Source organism: Danio rerio, chromosome 17, assembly GCF_052040795.2.
Source record: "Danio rerio strain M-AB ecotype USA chromosome 17, GRCz13ab, whole genome shotgun sequence".
Lineage (NCBI taxonomy): Eukaryota > Metazoa > Chordata > Actinopteri > Cypriniformes > Danionidae > Danio > Danio rerio.
In genome coordinates this window covers 28247501-28268830 of record NC_141037.1, presented here as the reverse complement: position 1 = coordinate 28268830, position 21330 = coordinate 28247501, and the positions used below count along the sequence as shown (strand labels likewise).

General features: G+C 35.4%; 1 protein-coding gene and 1 long non-coding RNA gene across 6 annotated transcripts in view; one reads left to right on the top strand and one right to left on the bottom strand.

The window, feature by feature from the left end:
• Positions 1-20540, bottom strand: part of LOC141378574 (uncharacterized) — a 28227-nt gene extending 7687 nt beyond the window's left edge. For 2 of the 4 annotated variants that reach the window (XR_015513428.1, XR_015513430.1), the window contains exons 1-2: positions 20479-20540; positions 18957-19052 (exon numbers count right to left, since the gene is read on the bottom strand). This is a non-coding gene — a long non-coding RNA (uncharacterized LOC141378574). Of the gene's footprint in view, positions 1-3817; positions 5402-12250; positions 12314-18956; positions 19053-20478 lie in introns of those variants that run through there. The other 2 variants (XR_015513427.1, XR_015513429.1) reach the window with 2 other exon arrangements.
• Positions 1371-21266, top strand: ncmap (non-compact myelin associated protein). 2 transcript variants are annotated; one of them, NM_001327925.2, is given in 4 exon segments: positions 1371-1856; positions 11060-11163; positions 15979-16063; positions 18875-19341. In NM_001327925.2, coding segments are annotated over 3 exon segments (453 nt in total). In that variant the 5' UTR covers positions 1371-1856; positions 11060-11072; the 3' UTR covers positions 19152-19341.
• Positions 21267-21330: the final 64 nt, after the last annotated feature.

The window sequence follows — 21330 nt, the reverse complement described above, 5'->3', positions numbered from 1 at the left end:
AAAAGGTGTATATAAACATTAGCAAAATGATCTCAGCAAGTTGTGAAGGAATATTTCTCATTTTCGTTTAGTTGAACTCATTGTACAAAATAATTAACAAAAAAAAAGTAAAATTATGAATAAAAATATATATAAATATAATTTTGCCAAGGAAAAATGTTTTATTCAAACTATTTAAGCTAAACGAAAATTAATAAAAACTATAATGACATGAAAAAAATAGTAAACAAAATAACATGAAAAACATGCAAAAATTACTAAAACAAGAAAATAGCAATGTGCATTATAAATATACTGTATAAAAACTTTCAATATTAACTCAAATAAAATCTCAATGCTACGAAATGACACCAGTTCACATAGATGGCGGCACATTCTCTTACATCAATTTGATTTACTAAATGTATATATTAACATAAACTAATATTTCTTAATATAATTTCTTAATACTGCATTATTCAAATAAAGTGCTTGTTAACAAAGGCTGCACAGTATTGGAGTTTGCATATACTATTATCACGGTAATGACTGAATATTTATATTTAAGAAATTGTATTCAAGAATTTGTAGCATAGATGCATGCATTTTTTGTGCAAATTTGACCAATGAGATGGGGCCTTACTATCTTTATATCCACCTCCCCACTGTTATACTATTGGCTAGACCAGACCTAAAGGTGAACTTGAAGTGCCTCAGAGCAGAGAATTGAAAATAAATACTAATGGGGATTATTAGCTGCTGTAGTATAAGATTAAAATACTGTAAAAACAACTCTAGATGTGCATTATTCCACTTATTACACAGCTACTTACGTCAAGATTGAACAATTTGGCACAAAACATTGATCTGAGCTGCAATCTTCTATTAAAATTTAAATTATACGTAAAGCCTAACTTATTTAATATTCAGTCGCAAGATGCCATCAATCAGTCAAGAAAATAAGCAAATATTTTTGGTATTCGGTCAAGACGATTCACATTAGAGTTACTCGGATAAGCCAGAGTTATTAGTTCCAGCGGCTGTTATCTGGGAATTACATACCTCGAAATGTTGTGATGTCAGATTCAAGTAATCCAGACGGCAGTGTAATAAATTTAGTTATTGCAATGTGATTTCTAACAGTGAATGACAGTATTTTCATGAACAATATGAATAAATACTGTAATAAATGTATTGTTCGTTGTTTGTTCATCATAGTAAATACATTACCTTACATGAACTGATTGAACCTTATTGTAAAGTGCCACAAAAAACCCTCTGGTCGTCTTATATCTAAACAATCTGATGTCAACTGAGCGTGTGTTAAGGATGCACTAGAAGAGAATCAGACTGGATATTTAAAAGAGTCTGATAAGAGATCATCTATAAACCACATCAGCTCTCTCTGTGGCCCCTTGATTTGCATGTGTACAGCAGCAGCACCAATACAACCCTGTAATGATTTATATGACATGCAGCCACAGGGAGAAAGTTAAAGAGAAATCCAGTGTGTGTGTGTGTGTGTGTGTGTGTGTGTGTGTGTTTAATTACAGGTGAATGCTGACTGAGAAGGGAGCGTGTAAACTGTGCTGTGAATGGGGCACGCCTTCAGGGCCAAACCAGACCTGAAAAACCAGCTAGCGCTTTCAGTCTAGTGCTCTGATATGGGACGTCAAGTTTGCCTCTCTGCCAAGAGCTGAAACCATCCTCACCAGCAAAGACTCATTGCAGGCGGCTTTGCGTTTTTGTTTTTCTGTCCACGGCAGGAGAAGTGTGGACTATGTTCACTTCAGTTCACTGAAGGAGGAGGAGTGGACAGACTAATATTGTGGAGAGAGAGAGAAAAGAAGCTCCTGGACGAGGAACTGATCGCACAGGTGAGCCAGAATCAGCTGAAATTTACTCATTGTGTGGGATCTGCTGGCTGTCATTTGAGGGTCTCTGAGCTGCATGCTTTCAGGTGTGTGTGGAAATGTTTTTGAGATTTTTTCAAAGTGAGTTAAATAAGTAGGTATTGTACGGGTCACTTTGTCTTTCAAATGGGCTGAAATAGTTGTAAACCTGTTAACTAAAGTAAACAAACTCATCACAGTTAGGTCGGATCATGTTTCTTGGCTGATACAAAGTAAACATTGGGAGTTCTTACCTTGAGGTGAAATTTATACCCAGTTTGACCCTTGAAAAAAGATTTTTATTGGGATTACTGCATGTCTTCAAAGCGTGTAAGGAAAGATTAATGAAATACTTCAATACAATTCAGACCAGCTAAAAATAGTTTATGTTATAGAAAGTTACAATATAGAAAGAATATTAAAACTCCTCTATTTTGTTTAAATAAATGATTAAAGCTGACAACTGGAATTAATCATCTTAACTGTACAAGGGACTCTTGTCTATCACATGTATGGTGTGATAAATAGGTGTTCGTGTTGAGGTTTACTAACAATTACAGTGGTATTAAATTACAGAATTACAGGCATTTTCAAATAATTCCTTTGCCCTCTTCTATTATGTTAGTATCACTATTGATGTTTTTTTTTATCTAAGAAATGTACTAAGAGTAAGTTTAGTAAGTCTGTAAACAATTTGTAGAATTACTTTACAAGTTTTTAATTGGATTAAAATTTTAAAATATTAACATTTTAATATGGATTATGTTGGCTAAACCTGTTGGTATGTTGTTAAAAATATCAGGCTGAAATGAAATATGATTCAAGTTACTTTAATTTGTTAAAGAATCAAAAAGGTTTTGATGACTTGATGATAATAGCATTGTTTTCAGTGTGTGTCTTCCTCTTTCTTTGTTTTTATGACTAATGTGTTAGGATATTGAACCTAGGAGCTATGAGAATAGGAACTATTGCAGGATTGTTGTTCTCTATATTGAATAAGAGGATGTGCTGTTCTGTACATCCTCAGAGAATCCGATAAACATCACACAATCATTTTTTTGTACTTGCATTTGATGTTTTTGCAAGCTTAGACTGACTTTTCACTGTAAACTTGTGTCTAAGCATTCAGGGAACAAAAGAAGGTTCTTATTAACAATCATCTGAGCAACAATTTTCTACAGTGGGTTTTGAGGTTGCTGTAAGGAGTGCAGGACACGTTTAAGAATCCGGCTTCAGACGGACACAAACATACCTGTGACTTTAAGTGATGAATGGGCCATTGTTTGAGTCAGGGGAACTGAGGACTGATGTGGTGTGTGTAAAAAGACTGTGACGTGCACTAAAGTGCACCTGTGAGATAACTTTTTTTACAAGTTCAATATTGACCCGTCAAATTGATCACATTTACTTTCTATTGTATGTGAAATTGATTGATTCACCAAACTGACTGACAGTGACAAATGGTTACACTAACTGAGGTAAAAACAGAATGGTGACATTAGGTGACTACATTTTTATCCGAACTAATCAATGGGGTTTATTTAAAATGAATAAATAAATGAATTAATATACAATTATAAGCCAGTGGTTAGATTCAACAGAAACGTGTTGCAATAATTTATGACCACACCTTCACTTTAGCTGGCAACAAATGATTGAAGAGCGAAGATAATGAGATTAAGAAAGGTGAAAGATCACACTGAGTGCTTTTGCACAGCTGTCGTTTTTTATCTTTGAAACACGAGTTGGCGTTTCATGTAGTTTTTCAGATTTTAGTGTTTTATGTGTATGATTGCTATGACAGTTAAGCCAATGGGCTATATGCACAGCTAGTGTTTTCAGCCAATGATGAGTCTCCGGTAAAAGCTTTATATGGCTATTTTTAATTTCATAAGGTTCCTTATATGGCATTGATATTGTAATGTAATTCAAATATAATCAGATAAAAAGACTAAAGGATTTATTTGATTGATAAAGTGCAAAAAGAGACAAAAGACAATTTAAACACAGGCACCGTCATTAGCAGCAGACGAGCGCAAAAGTTTTATTGAAAATAATGGAGTAAAATTAATTTCCATATTTTAAAGACATGGTGCAGAAAAATATAACTTAATGCAGTGCTTCTCGTATCTCAGCCAGGCAGTGAAGATCACTGTTTTAAATAAATCAGATCTTAAATACGGCGATTTTATTAATCAGAAGCTCTGGGGCTGGCTGACTGTAATTAAAGTTTGTGTGCATATACCTCATATTTTTCATGACTACAACAGCTTTATTTTAGATTCATTTGATTTATTTATTTTACTAAATAATACTTAATATGAGCTTTTGTGCATTTTTTAACCAAAGCTTTTTCTGTTTAATTTTAAATCTGCCACAGAATAAAAATCTGGACATACCTACCTAGACATAGCTAAATAACAAGAATTCAGTACATGGATATGACACCATGAGCCTCAAACACCATTGTTTCTTTGCTTGCGTGTAAATCTTGGGGAAATATGGGCCAATCAGAGCAAAACAAGCATGCCGTTTGATTAGCTGCAATTTGTCCTATAGTGAGATTACAACAAATGATATTTTCCCCTTATTTTTTATACCTTTTAAGTTCATCTAAGCATGAATTATACTTACTGTGTATGTGGGATGGGCAGCACGGTGCTCTGGTTTCAGTCCAAAAAAACAAGTGTTATAGGTGAATTGGGTAAGATAAATTGTCCGTAGTGTATGTGTGTGAATGATTGCGTTTGGATGTTTCCCAGTGATTGGGTTGCAGCTGGAAGGTCATTAACTGCGTAAAGCATATGCTAAATATGCTTATAATTAAAGGATAAGAAAATGGATGAATGTATGTGGGACTTTTATTTTAAAAACTAGACAGGCTTTAAGTCAACTCTACAGTTCTGTAAAGTTGGCAGACATGCGTGATGAAGAAACCAGTTTTAAAATTTGTTTTTGTTTTATGTGTGCACAAAAAACTTCTAGTAGCTTGATATTATTCTGATTGAACCACTAAAGGCATATGGTCTTTTTTGAGGATGTTTTTTTTGTATTTTTCAAGACCATTGCAGTTTATGAAGGATAAGGCAACTCTTAGATTTAATCTAAAATATTTGTGTTTTTCGAAGACAGATGAAGGTATCAGGGAGGTCAATAATTAACAACAGAAATTAAATTAAAGGGTGAACTAACCCTTTAAATTACTGACTTGAATTGAGCAGAAATGTGTCCCTGTGAGGATTCAAGGTTTGTCATGTTCTGTCATAACTGTTCATCTGTGAACAGTTTAAAGTGGCTGTAAATTAAATCAAGTGGCACAGGCTGACACTTGAAGCCTCTGAGTGTATTATGCCATGTTTTATGGTGGTGTGAACTGATGTCCTGTGCTTCACCTTGTAGCTCTGGCAACACAATTTACAACTATTTGCTGTTCTTCAGTGGTGCGGGCGCTGTATTTTTCTTTCCATCAGCACTGATTGATTCTGTCAGAGAGAAGCTCATAAGAGCTAACCTCAGACATTATGGGCCGTCTGGAACACAAGAGACTGTTTTACGAAGTTGTGCTGAAAATAACAAAGATGAGCTTGGCAACTAAATCAATTATTGGATGACTGACTAATAAATAACATTTTCTAGTCTCATTTCTGCTGTAGATTATTCTGTTCACTTGCACTTCCTGATGATTAATAATAGATAAACATCTGTTAATAAGTAATATGTTATGCAGTAAATACAGTCCTCCGCATATACCAATACACCCCCCACACATCTCTATCATCAATATTATATCTGTGCATGTACATTAGATTAGTCAGTACTGAAGCCAAATGTGGAGCTAATACAACAAAATAACTTACATTAATGGTTAAAACATTAGTAGCCAAAATTTATGTTGTAGAAAAATATTAAACACAAATTTCCAAAAATAGCAAAAATCAACAGAAATAAAAGATATATACAATTATTGTAGAAATGTAGATTATTGTTTAAATGTAGCTTGTAATTTTTTTTGCAATATTTTGCATGAATTGTTTTATCTTTTGTATTATCTTTCCATTTCTAAAGTTGTTCTGTGGCTAAAATATTATTTTATTTAAATATTATCTGTTTGATAAATATGTTTTATTCAAATGCACCAATATATATCACCCATATTCACTGAGTAATGGATAAAATATTGATTTTTAAAATGGGGAGTATTCCTATATGCTGAGGACTGTGTCTGTAACGCTGCCTAATGAATTTAGCAAACAATGTTTTCAGGTTTAACAGTATATAACTAATAAGTAGGCAATACTAAAATGTAATACTTACTGTGGTTTGTCTTTAACAAACACAAAAATATGCATATATAAACATCTGAAGACAAATATATATTCATTCATTCATTCATTTTCTTGTCGGCTTAGTCCCTTTATTAATCCAGGGTCGCCACAGCAGAATGAACCGCCAACTTATCCAGCAAGTTTTTACGCAGCAGATGCCCTTCCGGCTGCAACCCATCTCTGGGAAAATATATATTTTTAAAATGTAATATTTTGCAACTGATATTAAATAATATGTTACTTCTATGAAAACTTACTTCTTTTAGTTTGGGTAAAATAAAAGCCTTTTTTGTTATATTTTAAAACCATTTTCAAGGTCAATTGAATTTGAGGTCATTAGAATTTTTCCTCGATCGGCTACAAAACAAACCACGGTTGAACAATGACTCGGCTAATTAGCCTTTTAACCTTGTTTACCTATTTAGCCATTAAATGGCGCTTTAATCTGACTACTAGTATCTTGCAAAATAACTAGAAAACATACAAATCTTCCACACCTTCATCAATATGTTTAGTCAAATATTACACTCACGTTTAATAATAATAACTACCTATTTTTAAATTCCCAATTATTACAACCTTTAAAATGTTGTTTATAAAGTGTTTGGTTAAGACACTTTGTTGTAGAACTATACTATATGATCTGTTTTATAAGGTACTGTATATTGTGCTGCAAATGTAGATTTAAAAAAAAGTAATACCTAAACTTCTATCATTAATTACTGACCCCTGGCATTTCAAACCTGTGTGACTTTCTTTGTTTCGTAGAAAACAAAAGAAGATATTTAGAAAAAATGCTAGTAACCAACCAGCAGTGGCACCTATTCAATTCTGTTTTATGGATTGAAAGGTTTCAGTCAACACAAAAGATTACTTATGTGTGCATCTAGCAGTGCCTATATTGACATTTTACCCTCTGACTATTCTATCTCTGGGTGACGCGGTGGCACAGTAGGTAGTGCTGCCGCCCCACAGCAAGAAAGTCGCTGGTTCGAGCCCTGGCTGGGTCAGTTGGCGTTTCTGTGTGGAGTTTGCATGTTTCCCTGCATTCGCATGGGCTTCCTCTGGGTGCTCCGGTTTCCCCCACAGTCCAAAGACATGCGGTACAGGTGAATTTGGTAGGCTAAATTGTCCATAGTGTATGAGTTTGAATGAGTGTGTACGGATGTTTCCCAGTGTTGGGTTGTGGCTGGAAGGGCATCCGCTGCGTAAAACATATGCTGGATAAGTTGGCGGTCCATTCCGCTGTGGAGACCCCAGATTAATAAAGGGACCTATGCTGAAAAGAAAATGAATGAATGAATGTGTTCTATCTCCTATAGGATGATTTATCAGAGCTGCCAAGCACCCCATGTATTCTTGTAGTAGGTAATGTATAGGGTATGCATGTGTTGCATATTTGTTTTATTGCTTTTACACACAAACACACACACACCTTTTGCATTTCTAACATGCACACTCACTTTTTGCATCTCTATAAGGCCGGGATACACCTCACTGACAGTCGGCCTTTGGGCTTCGTCAATGTGGCTAGTGTGTTTAGTTTGTTCCACGCGTTGGCTCTCCTCAGCTTTTTAGTCCAGACGAGAGCCAACATTATTTTAAATATTATTGTCCGTTTTGCCAGCCTGATCTCCAAGAAAGCTTAAGTATTTTACGTTTAGCCAATTTAGTGGCTAATTCGTACAAATTAGTACGAGTTCAGTCATACAAAATTGATTTTAAAAAGGAGGTGTGGCAACCTAACCTAACCCCACCCCTAAACCCAACCGTCATTGGGGAATAAGCAAATCGTACTAAATTGTACGAATTAGATTGTACGAATGCATATAAATTAGCCACTAAATCAAAAAGTTATGAATTGCCGTGAGATTGTGTTGGTTCTGCTTAGCACAGAAAGGAAATTTGTCTTTAACACTAGATTTAAGACAACAATTGCATACTTACAACAATCACACAATAACAACACCCATCAGGACAATAACATAAGCTCAAAATTTAAAAAACAATTAGTCTCATACATATTACTGCACATTCTTGACAACCACTCCATTCACTTCAAACAGTGATCCAATTTAAAACAACAACTACAATTGGGATAAATTACTTTTTCTAAGCATTTCTTCAGGCCTTAGGCATTCTAAACCTGCGTCCTGATGGTAGCATTTCAAACACTGAGTGAAGGCGATGTGTATTATATTTAAAAATCGCAACTGCTGTTTTTTCCATAAAGGAGTCAAACGGAAACTGCGGTGAATGTTGTTTATGACCAGTTATCTTATTTGCCTGATTGATAATTTACGATAATTTCTTTTTCTTTTTAAGTGTTGTGGTACCAAACCATGAAACAATGTTATATGTGAGAACACTCTCTATCAATGATCTATATGCCATGTTTAAAGTCTGTGTAACATTAAATCTTCTCAACTTGCAGAGGAGACTGAGGAGATGACTGAGGCGCCTTCTTATAAACAGCCTCTACTATTAAAAATCAGTTTATTGTCAATAATTGTGCCTAAATACTTAAAGTCTGAGACCTGCTCTACTATTTTTCCATTTAGGATGACTGGTTTATAAAATCTAGTATCTACTGCTCTTGTTTGACTCCCCAGACATAGCTCTTTTGTTTTTCCAATATTAAGATGTAATGAACTTTTGTCAAACCAATCTGTGATACTATTAATATGTTTAAAATTTAAGCAGCTATTCATTTCTTCCTGACAGGAAACCAATACAAGATCATTGGCGTATTTTATAAGAGTGAGATTATCATCATCATCAACATCTACACAGTTTGGTTTCGTCGGTGCTAGTTATTTTGCATCAGCTTAGTGTGTCAAAAAATATTATGTTCTGTCATCATGGCAAAGACCAAAAAATTTAGTTTATCAGAAATAAGTTACTAAAACTATTGTGTTTTAAAATGCGTTTTAAAATATCTTCTCCCCATTGAACAGCACTTGGGAAATATTTGAAAAAGTTTGCAGGAGGGCTAACAGCTTTGACTTCATATTATTATTAATAGTATTATGATAATTATTATTATGTTAAGTTGTTTTAATAAATGCGATAAACCCAAACTAAAATTAATGATTTTAAGCCAATTTTGGGACTACAACATTATAATGCATGGCATAAAAGTATAGCTTTTGAGATTTGCTAAAAATGAGAGTGGTTTTATTGGTCTTGTCAATTATTATTGTTATTATTATTATTATTATTTATTCTCACATAACACTGCTTAAAAGCGTTAATACCTTAAAATATCCAAAGTTTTCTAATACAGAAAAATTAACAGATAACAAATGAAATCTGCATTTAAGTAAAATTAAGGTGTTGGTTTTTGGTTCTAGGACACTCCAGTATCCAACTCAGTGACAAAATTAGACAGTGCATACATTTTTTCACTGTTTTGCACTGAGCAATGGGCTGTGGAGCCCACGCTGTCAGATGCATAATAGCTGTTACGAAACGGAAGGCTTTGCATGGTTTGTAGTCGCCGGTGTATTTGAATATAATCTGCAGATGAACAATAGACTTCAGCTGTGCTTTAAAGTGTTTGAGCGTGTAGGAGTGAGCGAGCGTATGAATGTGCTTGCTTGAGTGATCTGAATTGAAGTGCTCCCTTGCTCTTGTTCAGTTCTTTATGGCCAATGCCGTTTTCTTTTAAAGCAGCTCTGACTGTATCATCCAGGACACTACACGCTCAATTAAATGGCTGCTGTATAATTTTGAGCTTGCGGTGAGACGCTGCAGTTCAGGACGACAGAGACTGGGAAGTCAGCGAGTACAAGCTCCTGAAATAAATCAAATTTCTTCTTATTCGGAGCTTGACTCTTATTCCTACTTTGAAAAAATCATGCAGGACTAAAGGAGCAGGACAGATTGTGCTGTGTTTTGACTGCTGAAGTTATGGCATGTGGTGATTTAAAAAAGGGAAGTTGATTAGTGTGTGAGATGTTTATTGCTGACAGATATATGAGAGCATGATATACATCTCTCCGACTTTCTTCAGCAGATTCATGTAAACCATTTAAACACATAACCTCTATGTCAAGTATCTATATACCTAAAATCTGATCTGAGGAATCTAATCTTTCAATTTGGGGATGAATTAGTAGAATTACAATACAGTGTCTGAAAAAGCTCCCACATGAATGAAAAATACTAAAAAATAAAGAAGTATTTTCATCAGTTTGACAACACATGAGAGTGTAAATTGAGAAACAAATGTGTCGGGGACCCCCCAAAAAAATGACAAACTCGACAGTTTCCAGTTTATATTAAGAAAGACATTTATTATTAGCAGTGCACTTAATCAAATCAACAGGGCTAAAATATATAAACAAGAAACCACCAGGTAAAACCACGTTAATATAAACAAAAAACTCTCAGATGTCACTTTTTGGGGTCCCTGGACACATTTTCGTTACAGTCTGCATTATTTGTGGTACGTTTCTGTATTTGCATGTGTTGTGCTCGTGCACGTTTGGTCAAATTTATAAAAATGTTCTTACAGTCTGTTAGTGATTTTTATATATGCATGTGTTTTCTTAACGTACTAAATGTTTGTGTTCTCTCAGTCTCAGCCAATGTATCATCTCTAATTTAATTAGGTGGTTATTAAACATAATGCATTATGTATTGTGATTAAAGTCACCAAAACAGCAGTTTGGTTTAATTAACATTTTGTTTTGAGCTAGGCAAACATATGTAGAGCTAAAAGCACAAGAACAAGGCATTGAGAAATTTGGTAGTTGTAGTGTAGAATCATAATATGAAGTCATTCCTTAATTTTAGGAATATTATGTTCAAGTAGCCGAAGTGATGTTGTTTGCTTAATCTTTTTCATTCTATTTTCAGGAGAAGTCTGAAGATGCAGAGGGCGAGCACAGTATCTGTGACCCAGGCCACAACACAAAACACCACAGCCTTCACCAAATCTAGAGAACAAATCCTTACACAGAGTAAGTTTCGCATGCATCTGCACTTCAAACAGTTAAAGTCTTATTAGGCCAGTGGTTCTCAACCAGGGGGGCAGGGCCCAACAGTGGCCTTTAACTAACTTTTAAAAAATGTTAAGATTCACCGTTTTAAACCTCTCTACAATATGGTTTCTTGTGCACTGCACATGCATGTGTTCTGTCTTCTGGCAGGAAGAACAAGTGGAGGCTTTTTGGAATCCACTTTATGTCTTTTCTCAATCGAAATCTATGCTATGTTTCCATCTACCTATCTTTATGCACATTTTGGGATATTGCATTTAAAATGTTTAATGGAAAAGCCAATGTTTACACATACAGTACATTTTGAAAAAAATGCGAAAAAAGCTTATTTGCACAACTAAGTAGGACAAACATATTATCTGATAATAAAAATGTGCCTGAACTATAATGGACACATGAACACAAATTCCAGCACATCTTCTGAGGTGCAAGCAATTTATGTGAGAAAAAAGCCCCACAGTGGGTTCTAAAGCAGCAGCAAACTTCATTTTTCTTTTTGATATTTGGTGCCAGTTCATCATGAAGTGATGATTTGTCTTACTGGATGGAAACAGTGCTTTATTTGAAAATATTTTATGTTATTCCACTTTTGCGCAAAAATCTAATTCACATCTTTTCAAACAGACACTATAAAAATATCCATAAATTAGCAGTTTTCCGTATTTTGTGATTCATGTTAAATTTTCCCCATTTATTTATACTTCTGAAGTGCATTATGGGACCTTGATCATTCTACAACAACTTTTAACTTTGAAAAGTTATCGAAGGAGACGTTTATTAATATTTTAATAGTTTTAAAGTACGAAAATGTTGAATTTTTAACATCAAAGGTCATGAGAGCAGAGAACAAGCTCCCATAATTCAATTCTTAACCGTTAATAAACAGAAAACACTTGTGTATTACAAAATACTGCAAGAAATTAAGTCTGCCTCGACACAACTTTCACTCTAAGTGGTGTGTTGATGCTTATTTCCCAAAAGGGCTGAAGTATGATAGAAAAGAGAAGTCAACAGTTTGTTGTCTCTGCATTGTTTGAGGTGAATATACCTTGAGCAAATGGTAACAACTGTAGAATGGGGATGGGTATTTGGCACAGAGATGTTGTGGAAACTGCATTAACATAGAGAGACAGAGAGAACAGCTGTGTCAACAGCAAATTCATTAACATAAAGGCAAGTCGGCAACGCTGTGGCGCAGTGAGTAGCACGTTCGCCTCACAGCAAGAAGGTCGCTGGTTCGAGCCTCCGCTGGGTCAGTTGGCGTTTCTGTGTGGAGTTTGCATGTTCTCCCTGGGGACTAAGGGACTAAGCCGAAAAAATAAAATGAATAAAAGAATGAATAATTAAAGGCAAGCCTAAAGGCAACAACAGTACAGTATAAAAGATTTGAGTTGAAGAATGTTTGGCTTCATTCTGACTCAGATGAAATGCACGGATACTGCTGTGTACTTTGAGACTGCTGTGCTGAATAAGCATTTCCAATAAGATCTTCTATATCCTCCATATTTTTCTTACAATACAGAAACTGTTAATTAGCAGATATTTTTAAGTGTACAATCATGACATTTTGAAGAAAGTTTAACCTGTGATTGAGGAGATTTATTTATGACACAATTCTTCCTTGCCATTGGCCTCACATGTTAAAAAGACCTGTCATGAACCTTATGAAAAAGTATAACATCTTCAAATCCAAAAACAACATAAGACGATCTGATTTGTTTATTTATTATCTGTTGTTCACACGCACAATTCATTTAAAAGAGATAGAGTGCAAGGTTTCTATTTTGTGTTCTTATGCCATCACTGGACTAAAAACTCTGAACTTCCATTGGTGAATTAGGGCAAGGCTCATACCCATGCCGTAATTTATGTCTCAGAGTGAGAGTTTTGAATGGTGTATTGGACAAAACATTCTCATGACTGCACTTCGCTGTCTTTTCCATTGTTTTGTAAACATGAGCTAATGGATGTATTTGTTGTGTTCACATATAATATCTTTTACAGCACCTCATGCATGACAGAATTGTAAGAATATAGTGGCCAAGAAGTTCACATTTAAAAAGAATCTTCCTATCAGCTTTCATAGGCCAAGAATCACCCAGAGGCAATCTGACTGACGTGAAAAACAACCAGTCATGTTACAGTTTGTTCTGTTCAGGGTCATGAAAAATAATTGTTTGCTTTGAAGGGGTGAAGTGTCTAAAATTGTACCGATCATAATAAAGTCTACATGAAATCAATATGTACAGTTTATTCTTATGCACACTATTAGTCTTAGACATTGTCTTAAAAAAATTTAATCCACTGAAAAAAATGTGGTTTGTAATCTTTAATCAAAATCTGACCATTTGCTTCTGCTATAGTATGACGTCGTCTGATTTCAGCTTGACCAAAATATACTTAGTTTGATAAGTTAGTTTCGATTCAAGTGAACTTTAAAAGCAGTTCAGATTTGCATTTTGTCCAAGCTATCTAAGATGCAACACCAAGACACTATGAATCTATTTTTGTCTGTGTTAATCTGAGCATTTGTCCTCCTAATCAACCCTCGACTGTGATACTTGAAGTGTTTATTTTAGAAATAGTTTACATTTCTGCGATCACGGCTGACAACCTTAGGTGCTGATTATGTTTTATTTAGTGTTAAGCCGCAGTCACACTAGAGTTGCGTACAGTGCTGCTTTAAGTTTTGATCATGTTTTGATCTTCTATTGGGCTCACGCAATCAGGTGATGTGATTTCACAGGTCAGAGTTCACCAAGCTTGAACTTAGCAACGCAGTGCCATGCAAAACTTTTCACATGAGCTTGTGTTTCCGGTTTGCTCATACAAATTTGCATGCATATGAATGAAAGTCTATGAGACAAAAAGTGAAGTGTGACCGCGGCTTTAGGGTTAGGTTGAATACCAGTTTGTGTGACATTTATTGCCATACTGAAAGCACCAACTGATGTTTACCTCTGGCGTTAAAAATAAAATAACTGGCAAACATATAGTTTATACATTAATGCTTTGATGTAAAATGCAACTGCGAACCAACTAGATCAGTTACTCAGTATGTACTTTTAATAATGCTAATGGATTTAGTATTTATTAGTTAGATTATAGGCGATGCGGTAGCACAATCGCCTCACAGCAAGAAGATCACTGGTTCGAGCCCCGGCTGGGTCAGTTGGCATTTCTGTGTGAAGTTTGCATGTTCTCACCGTGTTCACATGGGTGTTCCGGTTTCCCCCACAAGTCCAAAAAACATGTGGTAAAGGTGAATTGGTTAAGCTAAATTGTCCATATTGAATGAGTGTGTATGGATGTTTTCCAGTGTTGGATTGCAGCTGGAAGGGCATCTGTTGTGTAAAACATGGTGGATAAGTTGGCGGTTCATTCCACTGTGGCAACCCCAAATTAATAAAGAGATTAAGCTGAAAAGAAAATGAATGAATAATTAGATTACAAACCGTTCCTATTTCACTATTCTGCATTTCTGAATTGCTGTGGGATTTCATGTTACATGTTGCATATTGGAAATCTAAACTGCTGGACTCTGATGGACACAGTGATTCACTGCGTTTCATTTGAAAGGGCTCATCCTTATGCCCTAATGCTTCGAAGGGTTTACCCTTCAGAGTGACAGCTTCAAAGGGATTAGGAAATAGGGACGAGCCCTTCAGAATGGAATGAATTGTGTGACACCCAACAACTTCCCTGCACAAAGGATCATGGCTGCCCGAAGTGTCTATCAGATTTACCCTTTTGAAATACTTCATTCCAAAGAGCACTTTAAAGTGGCCAGTATTGAGCACTCCGATTTAGAATGACACTTCAATATGGTGAAGATTACTGCTTTTACTCTGAAGTGCCCTTTGGACTTTCAGAATGTCTAAATCAGCATGAGTTTTCATTGGCCAATGAGTATTCAGAGGCTATCTGAGTGACATGTAAATCAACCAATAACAGAAATCTCACATAAATCCTTCAGAATTTTGAAGTGTTTTTAATTTTGCTTTCAATATGCATCAGACTTTCAGCCTGTGGAAAGGCTGAATATAGGACATCTGTGGTTGAGACTACACTGTAAATATAAAAATAAAAAATAGTAAAATTTCTGGTAAAAAAAAGGAGCTGTAGTTGCTAGAATTTACCTATTACAATATAGCAGGAAAAAAATTAAAATTCATGCAGGGAAAGTGAATTTTTGATTGTTTACCGATTATTAAGAAAACTTACCATGAAACAGTTTACAAATGTTTATCGTAGCATCCTTACTGTTTATTACTGTTTAAATGACAGATATTTTTCAGTGTACTGATTTGAGTCTTGTGTTTTTTAACTGGTGTGAAAAATGTGTACAATGGGCTCTTAAGCTGTCGCACACAATGTTGACGTTGTGACGATGTATGGGAGCAAGACGTCTAGAAGCATTTGAACATTGTGAGCGTCTCAGTTCCTGTAACTTGTTCTACAACGTATTTGAAATAATTCACATTCAATTCTGAATTGTATATCTTATCATTTTTCTTATTTTGCAATCAAATGAGTGAAATGAAAATCGAATATGCTTTTTTGTTGTTGTTGTTGCTTCAAATAGAACTTGTCTTTCAAATATTTAGTCTTTGGGGGGGGGGGGGTTACTGAGTGGGTGATTTTGGCTTTACTGATATTTATGTGTGTGTGATTGATTTGAATGATTGGTTGAATTAAAGATTGGAAAAGAAAAAAAATTCAACCCTTAATATTCACAATATTTCTAATGTAACATCCTCTGTCTGTTGTTCACAGGCTCAGGAGCCATGATAGCTGTCATCGTCATTGGTATAATCATCATTCTCACATTTTTGCTCATAGTCCTCAAGACGTACAACAGGTAAGGCAACATTTCGATGCAAGCATAATGAATGAGTAACATGCCACGCGGTGAACTCCTTTTCTTTCTGCTCACAATAGCAGGACAATTTTAGACAGGCCATGTAAAGATGCTGAATAAAGATTAGAGGCCTATTCATCCGAACACACTTGAGCACACTTAGAAATGTTCTCAGGGCTCAGGATAAGATTATAAAAGATGTCAGATCTGTTTCTCTGTTGGGTTGATTTATTTGGGTTGTGAGTTCAGAGAAGCACCAGTGGTACAAATCTAGCCAATATACAGAAGCAACTTAACATTTTTTTTATTATTATTATTATGGTCAATAGAATAGGGAATGAATTTCTCTAATTTAACCCTTTAGTCTCTTTGATTAAATCATGTTCTGTTGTTTAATGTTTAATGAAAAGCAGGCAGTTGTGATGCGAAGATAAAGGGTTAAAAATGTTTATTTATTTTTAAGTTGGTCATTAAAAAAAGCTATTGGAGTACATTTTAGAAGAAAATAGTGTTGTATTTTTACTTTTAAATGTTCTGTTTTAATAGGTGAATATGTATTATTCAGTGTGTTACTGAAATAAACAAAAAACACACTTTTAAATGTCATTTTAAATGCTTAAAGTGGATTTATACACTACAACATTAAATTATGCAACGTGATAAAATATTAAAGATTTAATAAATAGTATATTTGTTTTAAAATGATCTGTCAAAATGGAATGGAATGAAGAGGATCATGCAGTTACATATGAGCAATTCCATGCAAACAAAGTTTCACCAAAATAGCAAAAGCCTTTCTAAGGTTTTTATAGGCTTGTTTTTTTACTTTACTATAAAAATAATATTTTCAAATAATAATATATGGTGTACCAAAAACACATCCAATTTCACATCTGTCACAACCAAAACAACGCTTTTTCCTCATAAATGCAAAAATTTCAAATAAAACTCATTCATTTTCTTTTCAACTTAGTCCCTTTATTAATCAGGGGTTGCCATGGCGGAATGAACCGCCAACTTATTCAGCATATGTTTAACACAGTGGATGACCTTCCAGTTGCAACCCAGCACTGGGAAACACCCACACACACTGACATGCACACACATACATTACATGATAATTTAGCTTATTCAATTCACCTATAGCGCATGTCTTTGGAATTGTGGCGGAAACCGGAGCACCCAGAGGAAACCCATGCGAACACAGGAAGAGCATGCAAACACCACACAGAAATGCCAACTGACCCAGCTGAGGCTCAAACCAGCGGCCTTCTTGCTGTGAGGCGATCGTGCTACCCACTGCGCCACCATGACGCCAGTAGAGTAAAATAAATAAATTAATGAATTAATTTTTGTTCTATAGTGATGCCAACTCTTATCCTTTAGATCAGGGGTTCCCAACTGGTTTGGCCATGGGACCCACATTTTTACATGGTCATCAAGCCGCGACCCAAATTTTTAGGAACTATAATACAATTTTAGCAATTATATTTTATTTGTATTTATTTTTAACATAAACAAGTAGTGACAGATACATCTTAAGAAATTCACCAAGACTTACAAATAAATACTATTTTATTGCTGTCATTTAACAAAATGGATCAAATTATAGAAATATTACAAAGTAAAAACGACAAATACTGTTAATATTAAACTGTTAATAAAATATGTTTTCTGGTTTCTAAACGTTGATTTAATTTAGAAAGTTTCATGCTCTCTTATGAGAGCACCTCACTACATATGACACTGAAGCTTTAAGTCTTTTTTGTTGTCAATATATATATCCATACTTTACATATTCGGTGTCATACTTTCGCTTGACATATTTGTTGCAATAATTAAATGAAATTTCACATGTCAAACGGTAGGGTTGTTGCGCACGCATTTCACAATAAAAGTCTGGTGAAAATGTAAACTTTTGTTGTTGTTTTTTAAACACACACTCCACGACCCACTGAAAATGTTCCCGCGACCCACCTTTAGGTCGCAACCCACCAGTTAAGAAACACTGCTTTAGATTAGCATTATTTCTTTTGGGTTGTGCAATTAAATTCATTGAATTTCTACAAAGTATGTTGTGTACTGTAAACTCGCTGACTTTTTTGTCACATCCATAACACATGCTTATCATTTTAAATGCTTTAAGTGGATTTTTTGTCACATCCATAACACATGCTTATTTTCCTCATTGAAAATCTAAAAAATGTTCATGGGTTGAAATATTTCTGATCCCACAACTGATGTGGTTAGTCGTTATGAAAAATATAAACAATATAACGTTTCAATATAACGTTACCATGTACTCATTCATTTATTTTCCTGCAGCTTAGTCCCTTTATTCATTAGGGGTCACCACAGCGGAATGAACTGCCAACTTATCTAACATGTTTTACACAGCAGATCACCTTCCAGCTGCAACCCAGTACTGGGAAACACCCACACACTCTGATTCTCTCTCACATACACACACACTCTTACACTACAGCCAATTTAGCTTATTCAATTCACTTTGGACTGTGGGGGAAACCGGAGCACCCGGAGGAAACCCACTCGAACATGGGGAGAACATGCACACTTCACACAGAAATGCCAACTGACCCAGCAAGGACTTGAACCACTGAGCCACAATGTTGCACATTAACATATACTTTCTCAGTGAATTTAGGTTTTGAGTTTTTACTGCATATGTTACATCCATAATGCTGGAATTGCCCACATCCAATATTGATACAACCGAAAAGCTTCAATTTCAGCCTAAAAATCCAATCTGATTCATTAAAAAAAATAACTATATATTTATCCATCTTCCAGGAGGACTCACGCAAAAAGGATGCTGTCAGGAGGCTCCAGCAAACCAAGAAAGAAAGTGTCTTCAACCACCACAAATACAAACCTGGCCATGAGCAACGTGGGCACCAGCTCAGCTTCTGGAAGCTTCATTCAGTCAAACGGATCCTCTGAAAACGGCTTCCGAATCCCTCGGGTCGACCTGGGAAACATAGACCACAGTAATGGAGAGCATTTCAGCACCAACAGCGGCTCGACCATCGTGACGATACACGACATGCCATCAGTTGATAACACATAGCAGACGTTACCTGGTCCCACACATTTGAAGATAACACACCAACATGAACAAAGGACCTAAGGAAAGTTTTAACTCCTGCCATCCCTGTTTAGGATCTCGTGGAACTTTGAGGAAAGTCCACTTTAAAAGAGCGTATTTATGAAGAACCTGAGGAAAACTACAGACCTGACATGATTATGGTTTTATTTTTAGCACCGGATTTGGTGAGGAAATGTAGGCTAAAAGATTTTATCGCCTTGAGCTGGAAACATTCATTAAAAATGAGCCAGAATTCTATTAGCGAGTTTTAAGGATGCCTTGCGAGTTTAACTTCTGTATTAATCACTGTGACATTTGCACTCTAGTAGTAAAGTCTCCCATAAAAGTTTGTTCAAACATTATCATGCTGAATTGACCAACTATTGATCCAAAGCGGCTTACGAGTCCAAAGGTGTATATATATTGTGTTTAAATGCCATCCCTGGAACCATAACGATGCTAATATTGCCACTGTAGGACTAAAGTGGCTTTGGCAAGTTAGGAAATTCCTGGTTGTGTTCCATTTTCTAAATTCAGTGTTCATCTGTATGCCCTTTGAAGGGTTTAAGGGTGTAAGGGATCAAAATGTAAAGAAGAGTAAGTGTCCATCACTTCTGGCCTTCATTCTGAATGTTTTTAATGGCCAGTTTTGAGCACTTCAGTTTGGAGCAGTCTGTCAATATGGCGGCCATGATTGAATCTAAAAGTCCCCACAGAGGTGGATTTATCCTACTTTCAAGACAGCAATTGTGTGAAGTCAGATGTTTTCTGTGAGTTGCTGTTAATTTCATGTTTAGATGTGCCAGAGTTTACTGTGTGAAACAACAAATGGCTTGTATGAAACATGAAAACGATGATCTCTAAACATTAACTGGTCACACACACACAAAGCATGGATTTATTCGAAATTGCCACTATACCCTCATTCACTTTTCTCTACATCAGTCCACTAATAAACTCTACATGAGTAAATTTGAGCATGAAGCACCAAAAGAGAGGTATATTTGTTTGTGCTTTGCTGGTTAATAAACATGAAATAAAATTGCTGTCAGTGTTTATGTTGTCTAATCCCTGCTGGAAAAAAACAGCACATGCTGGTAAGGTATGTTTTGATGCTAGTGCTGCTCAGGACCATCACTCAGACCAGAAAAACCAGCATTAAAACTGGCAGCAAGACCAACATACTAGCATCAATGCTGGTTCTATGCAAATATGCAGTTTTTTTTCCATCAGGGTTAGTAATGAAACAAAGTATTCTATCATGTACACGTTAATTTTACAATAAATAATCAGTTATTTACAAACTTACACTGATAAGATACTGCGGTTGACGCCATCTTGTCGCACACGCGGGAAATCATTCTCCTCAGTAACGAACCCTCAGAGTACATCTGTTCACTCGACTAGTTATTGCGGTGCATTGTGGGATTGATTGGGGTCACTTCAGAACGTCTACTATATGGTTTCGGACACGAATATAGCTGTTTAGTTTCCTTAAATAATGCAGTATTTAAGGCAGATGTCTTCAACCCTGTTCCTGGAGAAACACCTTCCTGCAGAGTTTAGCTCACAACTGAACAAGTGTATTAATTTAACAGGACCTGAAGCAGCACTTAAAGATTAGACAGGTTTGCAACTGAAACCTGTAGGAAGAAAGAACTCAAGGAATGGGGTTGAGGACCCCTGATTTAAGGGTATAGTAGGTAATTTCGGATATTTTTTATATACATATACCTGGCCAGCAGGTGGCGATGTCACTTCTTCTTAGACACAAAAGTGCAGTCCTAAAATCTGCCATTGTTGTTTTTGGATGTCAACTACATTTATATGCCAATAGACTGAATGTATGTACATTTGAATGTTTTGTAGTTTCCACAAAGATGATGATGGAGTTGTGTTTTAAAATGTGCACTTTGAACAGTTTTTTTTAAGAAAGATTCTCACTACTTTGTTGAATTAGCAAATCAGTGAATCTTTCACTGCAATCTCTGACTAAAGAATCATTGATATGTTGTCAGATCTGAAATGAATGGGAACCATTATCTGGTCTTTAAAGATGCATTAACAGTTTTATCCTAATAAATATTCTGAAATGTTTTTTTTATATTCATTATTGGTCATAGTAAGCAGATCCAAATGCAATGTTAATACTAAAGATTTA

Excerpts from the sequence above, each read along its gene's own strand:
- ncmap (XM_087289351.1), top strand. The coding sequence starts at position 11,073 with ATGCAGAGGGCGAGCACAGTATCTGTGACCCAGGCCACAACACAAAAC. Across the intron at positions 11,164-15,978 it reads AGAACAAATCCTTACACAGA|GCTCAGGAGCCATGATAGCT; the intron begins GTAAGTTTCGCA and ends TGTTGTTCACAG. Across the intron at positions 16,064-18,874 it reads GTCCTCAAGACGTACAACAG|GAGGACTCACGCAAAAAGGA; the intron begins GTAAGGCAACAT and ends TCCATCTTCCAG.